This window comes from Grus americana, chromosome 1 (genome assembly GCF_028858705.1).
Source record: "Grus americana isolate bGruAme1 chromosome 1, bGruAme1.mat, whole genome shotgun sequence".
NCBI lineage: Eukaryota > Metazoa > Chordata > Aves > Gruiformes > Gruidae > Grus > Grus americana.
This window is the reverse complement of record NC_072852.1, coordinates 37,553,723-37,569,262: the sequence shown is the minus strand read 5'-3', so window position 1 is coordinate 37,569,262 and position 15,540 is coordinate 37,553,723. Positions and strand designations below refer to the sequence as shown.

Genomic DNA, 15,540 nt, shown 5'->3' with positions numbered 1-15,540 from the left:
CTCTCAAATCAGAGCAATAGTGGAGCTGACATACATCTATCAGAGGAGACTGTGTGGAGCAGAAAGGGAGAAATATTTGAAAATCACATAATTGATTAATAGCCGCTGAAAAAATATATATCATTACCACATATACCTTAATTTTAATTATGAGGTCTACAAAATTTACCTTTTCTGGATACTCTGCATTTATGAGAGCGGTTGTGCTGACCAGCATGCTAGGAGTTGAGCTAAAATATAAGATCTAAAAGTATACTACTATGCTGAGAGCTATACCAAAACACTTGCATAGCTCTTCCAATCAGGAGGTATGTAACTCTAGCACTGTACAGGAAACTTTTCAGAGGACTGGGAAGAACGAGGAAGTGAACATGTAGGCTAGCACGGGTGGAGCGCAGCTGCTCCCACTTATGTTTGCCATCCTCGAGGATCTCTGTGGGTTCCGGGGTTGGCACAGGCAGGGAAAGCCTGAGCTGTCCTATCTGCCAGCATGGATGGGCCTTATCTACCAGTCATGGAAGTGAGGATCACGTCTTTTTACTAGATGTCAAACTGAGGTCCTTCATCTCATGCCTAGTGAAAAAAAAAGGTCTATCACAAAAGTGTCAGGTGCTGTTTTGTGTAGAATTTTGGTCTCCATGGTGGTAGGTCCATCATTTAATAATGGTATGATTTTGGAATGCTTTTCTTCTGATCTACACAGTCACTAGGAAATTAACTTATTCTCATGGTGGTAGCCGTGATTGATCAGTGCATCCTATTATGGCTGTAAGGTAAGAAAGATTGCAAGTTCAGCTGCTTTTCTTTTTTTCTTTCTTTTTTTTTCTTTTTTCTTTTTTCTTTTTTCTTTTTCTTGTTTCTTTTTTCTTTTTTCTTTTTTCTTTTTTCTTTTTTCTTTTTTTCTTTTTTCTTTTTTTTCTTTTTTCTTTGTTTTCTTTTTTCTTTTTTTTCTTTTTTTCTTTTTTTTCTTTTTTCTTTTTTTTCTTTTTTCTTTTTTTTCTTTTGTTTTCTTTTTTTTTTCCTAGGGGGTTAATGAAAAGAAAAAAGAAAAAAAATGGTGGGGGTGTGTGGCAAAAATAAACATCTCCTTCCTGCCAGAGCTGTATTAATACAGTGGGTATTTCTTCATTTCAGAAAGAAGGTTACCTGTGGGAAAGTTACTTGTGTTTTACCTGCTGCTCCTGTGCTGCCAGCAGCTCCATCACCTCACTCATGGCTGTGTAACACTGACCATCTCTTCTCCTTCCCTTTCTTCCCCTCCTGCTTTTCCAGGACACAGATGGCATCAACCTGTACTACTGGTCCCTGTTTGATGGACATGCTGGGTCAGGGGCAGCTGTGGTTGCTTCCAAACTGCTGCAGCACCATATCCTGGAGCAGCTGCAGGAGATCGTGGACATCCTGAGGAACACGGCTGTCCTCCCACCCACCTGCCTGGGAGAGGAGCCCGACAACCCGGCCACCAACAGCAGGACGCTGACACGGGCAGCCTCCCTGCGTGGTGGTGTGGGGGCCCCGGGCTCACCCAGCACCCCTCCAACACGATTCTTCACCGAGAAGAAGATCCCACATGAGTGCCTGGTTATGGGAGCCATAGAAAGTGCATTTAAGGAAATGGTATGTATATCTCGGGACTCTGAAGTCCTTGTTGCATACATTGAGTCACATGGCCTGGAGAAGATGAACATTTGGGGATTTTTTCTTTTTCTTTTCACTTTTTTGTTTTCTCCCCTACTTAAACCCCATCTGAGTGTGGACAGAATTATTTTGAGACCCCCAACAGCTTACCTGGTACAGGTAACTGCATCTTAAGTTCTTCCTCCTTTTTTAAGATAAAAATTAGTACTGCCTCACAGTATCAGATTTCAGCATTTGCCGTTATCATAAGGCTGTATATTTAGAAAGCCTCGTTGCCCTACCGGTGCAGCAGCAAAGGCTCTTGGCATTCCTTGCACCACAGACCGTTGTTCGTGTTGCCCACAGCTACATAAACATGTCATAAAAGGTCACATTGGGCACATGGACAGGGGGCAGCATCCTTGATCCAGTGACCCCTCGTTAGTGTTGGGGTGGCTCATAAAGCACAGCACTGACTGCAAAGAGAGTGTGCAGCTCTTGACTGAGGCGGGTTGGGTGTGAGTGAGTGGGCCAGGAAGTACGTTCCTATCACCCACCTGACTTGTGTACAGCATGAACAACTGGGAGGAAATCATGACCCTATGGAAGCAGAATATCCATCAAAAACAAATGGAAACAGAATATCCATGAATTTCCCTATGGAAGGCTGGTTTTTCTCTTTTGTAATTGATGTAGCTGCTCTGCACTTTTCCCCTTCACTTCTCCACGTTATTAAAAATAATTCTTGTCAGGCAGAAAAGAGGCTTGGCCTGCCAGTGAGTACATGAGGATCAGGTCTTGGGAGATCTGATCTTGTTCTTTTTTCATCTTTTTTAAATTTTTTTATTGTTGTTTTTAGAGAAGCCTCTTATTTCAGCAGAAGGTTTTTGAACTAATGAGTGTTTCCCAGAGGTTTTATTTGTTGTCTGAAAAGAAGTATTCAATCATTGTTTTTCCTGATACATGTGAATTTTGTTTAGTACATGCATCTAATTAGAGACTATCGTTGTTGTTACAACAAAGCAGTGCTTCACTTTGACTTCTGAATAGCAATTATCATGCTGGTTTGTCCTTTCTTCACAAGGCTGAAGTTCATTGTCTCTCTTTGCTATATAAATGACTCTCTGTCTACCACAATGCAGTACAATTTCAGCATTAAGTTTTACATTAAAAGGAAGTCTTATAAAAATGGTCAGATTAAGAAAATCAATAGATAATTATATCTACTTTAAACTCTTGGAGTCTTATGCTTATTGTTTTAGGCAAAAGAGTATTTTCTTTTATCTGTGTAAGGGAGCAGGTCATAAGATCAACACTCCTTAGTTTGTCTGTGCTTGCAATGATTGATCTTCTTCATACCTCTAACTTCCTGCTAGCTTCTACTCCTAGTAGTCTTTCGGTGACGATTTTGGGCCTCTTCCACAGCACATTGTTTATTCAGCCCTATTTTGTACAGGAACAACATGGATGTTGTTGAGTTAGGTCAATGTAGTTAAGATGTGCATAGTGTACGAGGGTTTGTGCCAGCAGAGTATTGTTTTACCTGGCACTTGGTGAAAGCTCATGTTTCCTGGACACGTAGGCAGACTTCTTGGTGATGTTTCCTGAAACACCCATTGCTGCAAAGGAGCCTTTTGAACCTCATGAAAGGCTGAGAAGATACAGATACCTTTTTTGCTTTGTTTTTTGAACAGTCCAGCCTGACTGGTTTATCTAATGATGGTTTTGTCCCCTTTTCCTGGGAGCATTTTGCATACTGTTACTGTTTTCCCCCAACTGCCTTTAGAATTCTAGTTAAGCTCTTCCTGGTTTTGCTTCAAGTCTCAAATAAAATGCAATTCATCCTTTTCAAAAGGCTTTTAAAAATTATTTTTCCTGTATTGTATGTGATTTCTTCTGGGCAGTGCTTGTCTGACAGCTACATGCAGTAAAGCACTGTGGAAAGATGACACAGATCAAGTCATTGCCTGACTTAGAAATTTAACAATTAAGCTGCTCCCTTTTTGAAATACTTCTAGATAGTATGCTCTGACTGTGTTGGAACTGGGATTAGCAAGTTTCTGTGTTGTGTTCTCAGATAACTGACTGTCCCATTTAAAAAATAAAAAATGCTCAATGATGTCAGTAATTGTCAGTGGTCACAGTTATTCCAGTTAAATGGAAATAAATAAGCTCAAGTTCTGAAGGTATCTTAAATCCTCTAATTTTCATCTCTTGAATTTTTAGATGTGCATTTATAGATTCAGTTCTAGGAGACAGGAGGGATGTTTCCAAGTGCTCTTCTGTACTGGTTAGAAGCATCAAACTATAATCCCTTCCCAGTATTTAACCTTGTATACGTGTGTGTGATGTCGTATGTATTTTAAAGAAAGATTAAGGGGAGAGAGCACCTATTGCACACTGAACTATGTTTAATTTTAGATGAGGGAAAATGCCACAGAACTAGTCTGTATGATTTATTGGAAGGTTATAAGTTTGTATATGTTGTATCACGATTTTCTACTTTATTGAGATTTTTTTCACTCAGAAGAAATCTAGACAGGTGCTTTTGCAAAATTGGTGCCACTTTAATTTGAACAATCTTGAGAGAGTAAAATACATTGTAGGGTTTTCCTTTTGAAAAAATGCCTCTGATTAAATAGCCAGTAGAAATAAGGAAGGTTAAAGCAGTGGTACTGGCATGTTGATGCCTTTTTGACAGAGGTAAAGCAGATTAAGGACTTAATTTTGACTTTATGCCTTCTGAAACATGATTATTTTATTCTTTTTAAGCAGATACCTGTGTGTAGGAGTAAAACTATCTTCTGTCATAGCAAGATGGAAAGGCCCCTACTCAGAGGATGGCAATAGATGAAAAATAGTTATTTTAGTTGTTGTTGCAGTACAACTTTGTAGTAACGATGATACTGCAATTAGATGAATGTACCTACTTCTGTTTCCGAGGTTCTTAGTTTCTAAAACTTAGCATCAGGTGCAGCCGCCGTTCACTGTTTGTGCCGCTTGCACGCTCCCTTCCCCGCGCCCTGCCTCGGCCGTGCACCGCGGCCTGCGTGCGGGAGGCGGCTGGCGGCCCGTGTCCCGCCGCGTTTCGCGTGCCCAACACGCGTGGGTCGAGACAGGCGGAGGGAAAAGCTGGGCGGGGGGGGCGCAGCACCCCGAGATCCGCCGCCCCCACGCCGCGCCCCGCGGCTGGGTGAGGCGGCCGAGCCCCTCCGCAGGGTCTCCACGAGGTGGCACGAGCAAGCCGCCGTCGAGGGTGCGGGAGCCTCCGACAGAGAAGGTGGTGATGGCTTCGTGGCGTCATCTTCCTCCTTTTTCGGAAGAGATTGTTAATTAGCGTGATTAACTGCTGCTTTTGCTGTGGGAAGCCCAGGTCTGAGCCTCGGCGAGGCAGGCGCTGAGGAGACCTAAGCGGTCAGTACGGCGGGGACGGGCGGTCCTCGGGCAGCTTTTGTGATCGGTGGAGAAAGCGAGCCCTGCGCTCCCTCCCCCGCTCTGGAAACGGACCCCGCGGCACTTCGTGGTGTGCTCTGCAGGCTTTGCTCCCTCCGCCCCGCGCCCCCTCACCCCGGGAAGGGAGACCTGGGTGACTGGGCGTGAGGCAACCCTTGTGGGCACCCTGCTCCTGGCTGCCGCTGCATCCCAAAAAGAGGGGCAGGGCATGGACTAAACTAGCTGCTGCCCTGGCACTAAACGATAGCCTTTTGAACAGAGGATATAGAAATCCTTTTTTTCTTTTTTCTTCTTAATTTTTTTTTTAATTCTGTCTGGGTCTGAGTGGCACACGCTGCCCTTTGGGCTGGAAGGCACGTCGTTTGATTCTGCCCAGCATTGCTCAGCTCTTCCCCTGCACGCAGATTGCTGTGTGGGCAGGAACTGCATGCTACAGAAAAGAGGAGGGAAAAAATGGGGGGGGAGCGGGGGAGTTTGCTCTGAAATCTTTCTCCAGGTGGAAAATGAGGAAAGCTTTGTACACACTCAGACTTCATCTAGAATGAGCCCCTTTATACCCATAAAGACTTCAGAGGTGTTTGGGGGTTTCTGCCCCTGTTTGTGCTGCATTACTTTCCCAGCAGCACTGTTAGAAAGTATTTCATTAAAAGCCGGTGTCTCTACATCAGAATGAATTAGTGGCAGCGGTGGGCTTTATTTTATTTTGGTTTATTTTTTTTCCTCTCAAATCTTGTTGAGCTGTAGGAAAGCCTCCTCCTTCTTTCCTACCCTCCAAAAAGGAACTGTCAAACAAAGTATGTTATATCAAATTAAACATGGCACTGAATATACTCTGGCAAGTCATGGTAGTAAATTCAAGTTCTGAACAACGACTAGATGGAAGAGCCCGTGAACAGCAATGATTTGAAAAAATCCAGTACACAGATCTAGTTTAAGTCAAGCAAACTCTGAAAATGAGGCCCTAAGGATTATCCCGCTTCTCTCCTATAATAGATGCTACTGAATTCTGCTTATTGAAAGAAATAAATTTTAATGTAGGCATTCCAGCACTTGCAAAGTGTACGTATGACAGAGCTGAAACCAGGTGAGGAATTGTACATTGTTTGAGGGTCTCAGAGGATACTCTGAACTGCGGAGATGAAGGTTTTTTAAAATTCCTGGCAGTGTCTGGAAAATCCACTGTAGTATTTGTAAGTTTAAATTATTTTGATGGTTAGAAATGTCTCCTTCCTTTGAACTGTTCTTTTCAGCTTAATTTAAAAATATATAGAAACCATTGGGAGGAAAATCAGCTTCTCTATGGCAAGATTAGATAAAGTGGCATTTATAACAGGCACATGGCTGTGACCAAAGGTTCTGTGAGACTTGATTTTTAGCTTGGAGGTGGTTTCCTCCTGGTCCTCACCCCCTCCCAAAAATAAAATTAAAAAAAAAAAAGGAAAGGAAAGAAAAAGGAAAGCCACAAGTCAATGAGAGCATGGGCTAGGAGCCAGCAGTAAAACCCCAGTCTCTCCGGCAGCAGTGCAGTTCCCCGGTGCAGCAGAGGATGGCCTTGTTGGGCAGCGCTGCGGTTTCTTGCTGTCCCCGCCTCACCGCTCGCCTCAGAGCTGTATTCATGGCACAAATGGGATTGGGCCCTATGAACACCGGCCAGCGAGGAGTCGCCTTATTTATGACAGACACCTTTGCCCAGCCTCCTCCGGATAGCGGCTGAATGCTGCTGAGCATCCCTCCTACTGCCCCGGGTCACCTCCCTCTCCTGAAATTTGTAGGAAACAAAGCGCGGTCCCTGGACGCCTCCAACTCTGCAGATTTTCAGTCAAATTGCAGCTGTCATGGCTTGCATTTGTTGTGGTGCTTTTCCTCAGATAAATTTAGCTCTAAAATAAAGTTCTAAATCCCATACCCTAAGGCATGTACAATTTGAGCTGTTTGTTGCTCAGTGCAAATACGAAAATGGCTCAAGTGTAGCTCCGTGTGCACACACAGAGAGGCAAACAAATTTATTCATAATAAAAACCACATACAAGTAGGCAGGGTTTAGCTGAAAAGATCTGCTAGTACTTGCAATAGCAATACTATTATTATTATGCTTCCTGTTCGAATCCAGTATTACAAGGAAAGACCAGTTTGAAATTGGATTTGATTCTGGACACAGGAGAGGAGGGTAATTTGTAACGTGTTGTGTTATTACCCCAAACTAAACTAAGAGCAGAATTAATTCATTGGCATATACTTCAATTTTTGCAAAAATGTATGGAGTACTGGAAAATAGCTCATTTACTTGTGTCCTTTACGTTCTCCAAGCTTTCCTAGGACATTCTATACACACACACACACGCACGCGCACACGTATATATACACATACATATATATGTATATAGTTAAGTATTTTTTCATTCCTGGGCTTGATTGATTGTTGGTGACAGATATGACTTGTGTTCTCCATTTCTGTTCAGTAGGAGGGCTTTTTTATATACACTATTTCTTACACTCAGAGTCAGCTGGAAGCTAAACGCAGGAAGAACTATTTGAGGGGTACGTACCTCCTTAAATTTGGGCCTGTGCTCATGCATAAAAAAATAAGTCTTTTCAGGACCTCATAAAAGCAGTGAGATTAGACACAGGATCAAATACTGTGGTTCATCCTGGGAAGTCTGTGATGCCCAGTATTTTTCAGTAAATACTGTTCTACTGACCTCTCCCCCCGCCCTTAACAAGTTTAGCATCCACACGTTCCCTGTGTTTCTGAAACGCGTGTGTCTTGCTGCTGCTCATGAAGGTATATGCTCTACAATCCTAGCGTCCCTTTTGGGGAGCAGGTAGTTATTCATGTCGTAGCTAGGTCTCATTAATTATTTGCTGTCTATGTAAAGCACTCTCCAATTGTACCACCAGATACCTGTTGTTAAGCTACATTAATCTTTGCCTTTATTGTGCTTTTTGCATAGGAAATTCCCTTGCATCCCTCAGAGTTGCCAATTGTTCCTTGGTGCCTGATGTTTTACAATCTCCTGTCCTGATTCTTCCCGAACATCTTTGTATCATAAGTAATAGGTACTCCTCAACTTTCCGTTCTTCTCCCTGACCATGTGGCCATAGCTGCGACAGTAAGGAAAGCCAGGGGGACATGCAGTTTAAGAAAGACTCTTTTTTTTTTTTTTTTTTAGTGTAGTCTTCATTTTCTAAAACATTAATTGCAATGCTGTCTTTATAAACCTTGTTCTCTTTTCCCGTAGGATTTGCAAATAGAACGAGAGAGGACCGTGTATAATATTTCTGGTGGCTGCACAGCCCTTGTGGTGGTGTATTTATTGGGGAAGCTTTACGTGGCAAACGCTGGCGATAGCAGGTAAGTGTGGTGTTTCCCCAACTATTCCTTCACCACAAGCTCCCCAGATCTGGTATTATCAAGTTCCTTAGTTGCAAACGGTATCACAAGTGGATTCTATTTCTTGGGTGGACGCTTCATGGTTCTCACGGAAATAGCAATGATAGGCTTCCAGTATCCTGTCAAGTGGTGGTTGCAGTCAGGGAGGTTGATGACACTTCTGGCCCTGTAGCAGTTTCTGAATGACTTGATGGTTGCAGGGAAGTGGAAAGAGGCTAAAGAGCCAGAAGAGATGTTGAGTGTGTAGTAGAATTGTGTGTTGAACACTGACAAGGTGACTGCATCTGGAACAGCTGGTAGGGCTGGACTGATTCAGTAGGAAGTCCTGTGGTCCCTGTCGCCAGCTTTAGTCTTGGAAGGCCACCTGGCTCTCAGATTTTGATATAGTTGAAGGTAGTCATCTGTAAGCAATTAGCTCCTACTCTGTCAACGGGATGGGAGAGGAGGGAGACAGACTATCGCAGGTGAGGATTTTTACTTTGTGCTATTCTGGCTCATGTACTTGTCCATTTTTCAGAACTGAATGCTGTTGTTCAGAAGTTGTTACTTTGTTATATTTTGAGGTTGGATGCCTGAAGACTTGTGATGAGAATCTTTTTCTTTGTCTTCTGATTTAGCTAAAGCTAGGAGCATACTGGAAATCTCTCACTTGCATTCTTTCCTCCTCTCTCACTCTCTTGCCTATACAACCATCACAAAGAGATAATAAGGCTGTTCTTGTGAGACTTCAGACCTTCACATGTTTCTTTTGGCAGTGCTCTGCATAAACAGGCCAGGGAGAATAGTTCTCCACATGTTATGGACTGCTGTTGTGTTCTGTTAGTGAACAGCTGAGTATTTAAAGTCTGCAAAGGTACCGAGCCATGTTGTCTTTAGGTGAAGACTGCTATGGTTATGCGTTTGTGTTTGAGGTTTGTGCACACACAGTTCATGTTTGTAGTGTGTACACTCATGTATTTACAGAGACAGCACTCAAGGGCAAAGAGTTTTGTAGTTTAAACATAACATTTTTATTGTCTCTTGCTGCTTTAAACTGTATAGGAAGTCAGATATATCTTTTGTGCATAAAGTTCCTATTCTTCTAATGTTGGTGATTGTTCTTAAGATGCTGAATTTGCTGTCACCTCTTGACAAGTGACATATTTGAATCTCCTTTTCACATCAAATGTCAAGTGAGTCCTCACAGAGGGTAGCTGCAAACATGTTTGAGCAGACCACCTATCCAGTCATCAGAACCACTAACTGCACTGCATTCTCCCTCTCTTACCATTAAATCAGAAATAATCATGTTTCCTTGTGCTATTGCACTTGAAGTACTGTTGAGTCTCTTCCATCAAGTTGGCTAAATTGCTTTATTGCCTCTTAAAAGCATGCTGTGTAAAACTGGCCATGCAGGCACTACTTCTGAGTACTTGAGATCTTTGTTCTTAAGTGACTGGGACTGGCAGCTTCCAGTTCCCCCAGGATTCCTCCTCTGCTCCCCAAGAGCAGCCTCAGCTCCATTGCAGCCTCTGACACCCAACGGGGAGAAACTCTTGGTGACAGTGAGCTTGAATTGGCACCGGTGTCCACTAAAATTAAAGACATTAAGTCTTCAAGAGGCTTTGAATGTTCATTAAGCCCATCCAAAACATTACTTCAGAAAAAGAGGAAGAGCAGGAATTAGAAGGGAAGCCATTGGCAAGGCTGGGTCTTATTTGAACCAGGACTCAAATTTTTCTACTCATACCTCACATCTTGTAGGTAACAGCCTCCCTCCAGATCCAAAATATTTTGGTTTCGCACTTTCCAAATGAACATCACAGAAACCTTCCTCACACTGAGCAGAATTCTCTGGATTCCCCAAAATCTTTCACTTTCAAATAAGCCCACTTCTAGATTTTCCTAGCTCAAGAAAATAAAAGCTTTAAAGCGTAGAAGATCATTTGATCTAGATCTCTCTCCCGCCAAATCTCCACTTCCCATGTTTCAGGGGAAAAAACAGCTATTGCAAAACATCTAAGCTGCCCCACATCACTAAAAGGACATTTTAGGACTAGAAAAGCAGCTCTGAAGTTGTCCGCCTACTGCCAGGGTGCACAGTGCATTCCTGTATTTTTTAAGAGCCCAGTCACGTAGCCAAGAAGTTTTATTCATCTTAGTTGGAAAAATATGTTCCTTTTTGCTGTCTCATGCCTTGTGTGGTCAACTTTGCAGTTTGTACAAATGAGGGCTGTGAGAAATACAATAAGGAAACTACTTTAAAAAAAAAAAGTTTGTCTGCTCTTGAAAAGAAAGGTGGGGTTTGTTTTTTTCACCCAAACAGGGGACTTCTGCTTGTTGCTGTTGGAACTAGATGCTGAAACCCTCAGTTCTTCAGCAGAGCTTTAGTTTCTTTGACTTTACCTACTCATTTGTGCCTCTTCTCTGTCCTCATTCTCCTTCTCCCCTCTCTGGTCCCCCACTGGAAAAAGCCTACAAATAAATCAAGCTACATTTCCCACAGACAGAAGTCTGCGAGAGAAGGTTTCGTGCTGCAGGGGTGGGAAATAAACATTTTGGGTTCATTCAAACCTCATTTGTACTGCCTCTGCCCAGAAGGTTAAGTCTTTTAATTCCAGGCAACTTCAAAACAGCAGAAGGTTTTAAAGGTGGGTTTTGAACAGCTTCTGCTGTCACAGGCCCAAGGTATGTGCAACAAACTGTTACTATCACAATGAGACTAAGGAAACGCCAAGTGTGAGACTTGAATAATAATGTGCTATGCGGTGCCAGCTATACCTCAGACTTATGTCTGTGGTATTCAGTTTAACCACCAAAGCTTCTCAAATCTAATCATTTCATGCCACGTACCCTGGCAGTATTGTATAGCAGCTGTCCTTTTGTAGTTGATGTGTAATTACATCATGAAAAGACTTTAATTACCATATTACTAAATTACCAGCCAGCAATCCTTTCAGGTTCAGCCCTAGCTCACTTCTGTATGGACTATTAGGCTTCTCCAAGCTGAACACTTTTGGTTGGTGTAAAAGGGAGGAAAAATTGTGCTAATTGTAGGTTTTGTTATGAACTATTATTGAGCTTGATGTTATGGCATCACTAATGTCAATGATATAATTAAACTTCTGCTAACGATGCAATCACAGTTCTGTAATAATTATACGTTAACTGCACATGATACCAGAACCCTACTAAAAATGAGGTGATGTATTCAGAGCCTGATAAAAACAACTTGGAGGGAGCCGCTTTCATTCTCTAATGGCTTGTCTGATCATTCTTGGACTGCCATAAATATACTTACTTGTACAGTCAAAATTAATGTCTGAATATTGGCCAAAGCTTTTTTTAATGTTTCTCTCTCTCTCTTTCTTCCTCTAAATGGTTAGCATTGTCCATGCAAGGTTATCTAATTAGGGACTGATAGTGCTATAGTTAGCTATCCGATATATAGTGCTTTTCTGGTGAGCAAAGCACTGTGCTTTGCTTACCAGTTTGACATATATACTATGGCAACTAGGCCAGGCTCTCGGAATAGCTGCTTTTTTTTTTTAAGTAAAAAATAGTAAATCTTCTCTGCTCATTCTTTTAAATAGTGTTGTTCAATTTTATATTGCTAAAATGACTTTTACTTCTAAACTGCCGTAACACACCTTGTTAATCTCAGTTCTTTTTAGTTTTATGCTCTTTATTAGGATGTTATTTTATAGCTACTGATGAAGCAGTAGTAAAACAGGGACTTAATGTTTTTACTGATTACTGCCCAATTATTGCATAGTGTCACGCGACATAACGTTTGCCCAATATCACTACAATCACTACAGTGACTGTAATGCAGTATGATTGTATTAACTGTCTTTGGTGCGAGTGTTTTTCTGGCTTTCATGTTGTCTGGCTAAGGAGCTGCTTGGAGACTGCAGGCACTGCCATTTTGTGCTGTGCTTGGAGCCACGGAGGGTAGCTGTGCTTTTATCATTATACGAGAAGCAGAACACCACAAGTTGATTTGACTTTTCCATAGGCCCTGAAACACTCACTAAATCTGCAAATGGGTTCTTGTATTTTTTTGATTTATTGACAGAAGATGGGATCAAAGTAAAGAGCCTGATGTTTCAGAGGCTTCACAGACTTGCAGGGTGACTGGATTTTTTGCTTTGCTTCATGTTGTGGTTTAACCTGGCCAGCAGCTAAAACAACCCCATAGCCATTCACTCACTCCCCCCCTACAGTGGGATGGGGGACAGAATCGAAAAAAACCCCAAAACTTGTGGGTTGAGATAAAAACAGTTTAATAGTACAGAAAAGGAAGATAATGATGATGATGATGATGATAAAAGAATATACAAGTGATGCACTGCACAATTGCTCACCAACTGCTGATCAATGTTCAGCTAGTTCCGGAGCTGTGGCCCTCCCCAGCCAACTCCCCTCAGTTATATGCTGAGCATGACATCATATGGTATAGAATTTCCCTTCGGCCAGTTTGGGTCAGCTGTCCTGGCTGTGCCCCCTCCCAGCTCCTGCCTCCTCGCTGGCAGGGCCTGGGAAGCTGAAAAGTCCTTGACTTAATTGTAAGCACTGCTTGGCAACAACTAAGCATCAGTGTGTTATCAACATTATTCTCATCCTAAATCCAAAACACAGCACTGTACCAGCTACTAGGAAAAATATTAACTCTATCCCAGCTGAAACCAGGACACTTCACCAGCTTTATTATCATCTTTTTGCTTCCCTGTGTTTGTGTTCTCAGGGCATATTCACCCTCTGCTTGAACATATATCCTCATGGCCAGAATAGATTTTTCTCCTCCTTTTTCCCAGTGTAGAATTAATGCTAAGGCATTTGGTATTGTTAAATGATAGGAGCTCGTTGAGTGAATGTTTTTTTGGTGCTTCCGAGTGCGGGTTAAATAACTTGGTGTTTCAGGTGCCCTGATGTGGGAGGGTGTGTTTATAACACTGACTTCTCCCATTGTAATAAAATAGTGAATTGAAAATTGAGTTGTACTTTGTTTACTGTTTCAGTTCTTTCCAGATTTGCTGCTTGTGTTGAATCTCACTACATTTATACTTCCTCTTCTTCTGTGTCATGGTGTTTGTCAGCTCCTTCCCTCATGCATAGTTCTCATCATAGGAAGTCAAATTTGGGGGATTAATTTGCTTTTATGAAGTAAATGAGAGAGGCTTGGAAACAGCCATATATCTTCTGACTGGCACTGTAGCTTAAATAGAATTTCTGAGAAGTCAGAACTGATGATTCTAACCCATTTTTGTGGTTCATGGTGTCTGACCTCTTCCTCAAGGCAGTCCAGCATGGTGATTTTTGCCAGAAGCTCTAACACTGTGTGAGGATGGAAACCAAAAAGTGTTGTAGTATATTGCTATTGTAGAGGTAGTTTGCTTTAATCTTTGGTTTACAGTATTTTTAAGAACCTTTAATTTTCTGATTTTCTTAACTACCCATCTTCTAATCTAAATGGTATATATTTTTCCTGTTTTCCTTGAGTGGTCTGCCTAAGCCCTCTGTCTCCTTACATCTGTGTCCACATAAACCACAGTAACTGTGCTTCGGACTTAGTGCTTGGAGATCTCTAGAGGAAAGACTAACTCAGTTACTGAGCTTCTCCAGTCTGCAATATTTGGAAAAGCGTCCTTTTTCCTGTCTCCTAAAAATGGCACAAAAAGAGCTGCAAATCTCTGAACCACACAGAGGGCCTTTTCACCCTGGGACCACCCAGTCCCAGGACTCCTCTTTGTCCTCTGAAGTTCGAATTCCTCCAAATCCTCAAAAGATGCCTCCCAAGAGGCAAAAGCAACACTTAAGGACTGTATTTTGGGCAAGCTGTGTGCACCTCCCCTTTTTAGATTCTTATTAATTCTTTGAGGGAATTACTTGAAAATAATAAATGCTTGATCATTTCAGGACAACAGATAACCTAAGCCTGGTCTGCTCAGGAGCCTGTGTAGTGAGGAGGGACTGAATTCAAGATGAAGCGAGTCTCTCCCACGCATTCTCCTTCACTGACTGCAGTTTGGTAGGTGGAGAAGTCTGATCCTGCCTACCCGAAAATGTTGGAAAGGAGCCTGACATCTTAGTCACATTCAGGAGATATGGCCAAGTCCCATTTCTTTGTTCCCCAGCTTCTGTTCCTTGGAAGCCTGACTTGTAGGCCTGCAAAAAGCACTTCTGCTCCCCTTCTGGCCTCATTCCAGGGAGAAGCAAAAGCACAGGATTCATAGGAATAGCAGCTACCTCAGATATTGCAGGATTTTGTGCTGGGTAAAGCGTTTGGAGGCACTTCAGGAAACATTTTAGCTGAGATGTGGAGAAGAAGTGTTGGATCAGAAATATGTCATTGCACGCACAGTGCAGTGACCACCAGGTCGAGGGAGGTTCTCCTCCCCCTCTACTGTGCCCTGGTGAGGCCACATCTGGAGTTCTGTGTCCAGTTCTGGGCTCCCCAGGTCAAGAAAGACAGGGAACTACTGGAGAGAGTCCAGCGGAGGTCTACGAGGATGATGAGGGGACTGGAGCATCTCTCGTATGAGGAAAGACTGAGAGCTGGGTCTGTTTAGTCTGGAGAAGACAAGACTAAGAGGGGATCTCATCAATGCTTATAAATATCTAAAGGGCAGGTGTCAAGAGGATGGGGCCAGACTCTTGTCAGTGGTGCTCAGCAACAGGACAAGGGGCAATGGGCACAAACCAGAACACAGGAAATTCCATCTCAATATGAGGAAAAACTTCTTCGCTCTGAGGGTGACCAAGCACTGGGACAGGATGCCCAGAGAGGTTGTGGAGTCTCCTGCTCTGAAGATATTCAAAACCTGCCTGGACATGATCCTGTGCGACCTGCTCTGGGTGATCCTACTCTAGCAGGGAGGTTGGACTTGATGATCTCCAGAGGTCCCTTCCAACCCCTACCGTTCTGTGATTCTGTGATGAGGAAGAGCGTTTTCTAGCGATCCAGTGGATGATAAGTTCTAGGGTACTAGCACGTCATATCCAGCACTGACTTGGTAGAAATTAATTTGGCAGTAAATGTGCATAGGCTTTTGAAGACAAAACAAATGTCCTGTCTCTTCTTCAAACTCGTTTTTCCT

The 15,540-nt window shown here is 42.7% G+C and overlaps 1 protein-coding gene across 5 annotated transcripts in view; it reads left to right on the top strand.

Annotated features, from left to right (window-relative positions):
- The window catches only part of PPM1H (protein phosphatase, Mg2+/Mn2+ dependent 1H), a 149,360-nt gene that overhangs the window by 79,938 nt on the left and 53,882 nt on the right, over nt 1-15,540 (top strand). For all 5 annotated transcript variants that reach the window (XR_008579806.1, XM_054846976.1, XM_054846943.1 and 2 more), the window contains exons 3-4: nt 1,273-1,617; nt 8,310-8,422. Coding sequence is in view for 4 of the 5 variants with exons in the window: in XM_054846976.1 (XP_054702951.1) it covers nt 1,273-1,617; nt 8,310-8,422 (458 nt within the window). In the remaining variant the exon portion in view is untranslated. The remainder of the gene's footprint in view (nt 1-1,272; nt 1,618-8,309; nt 8,423-15,540) is intronic.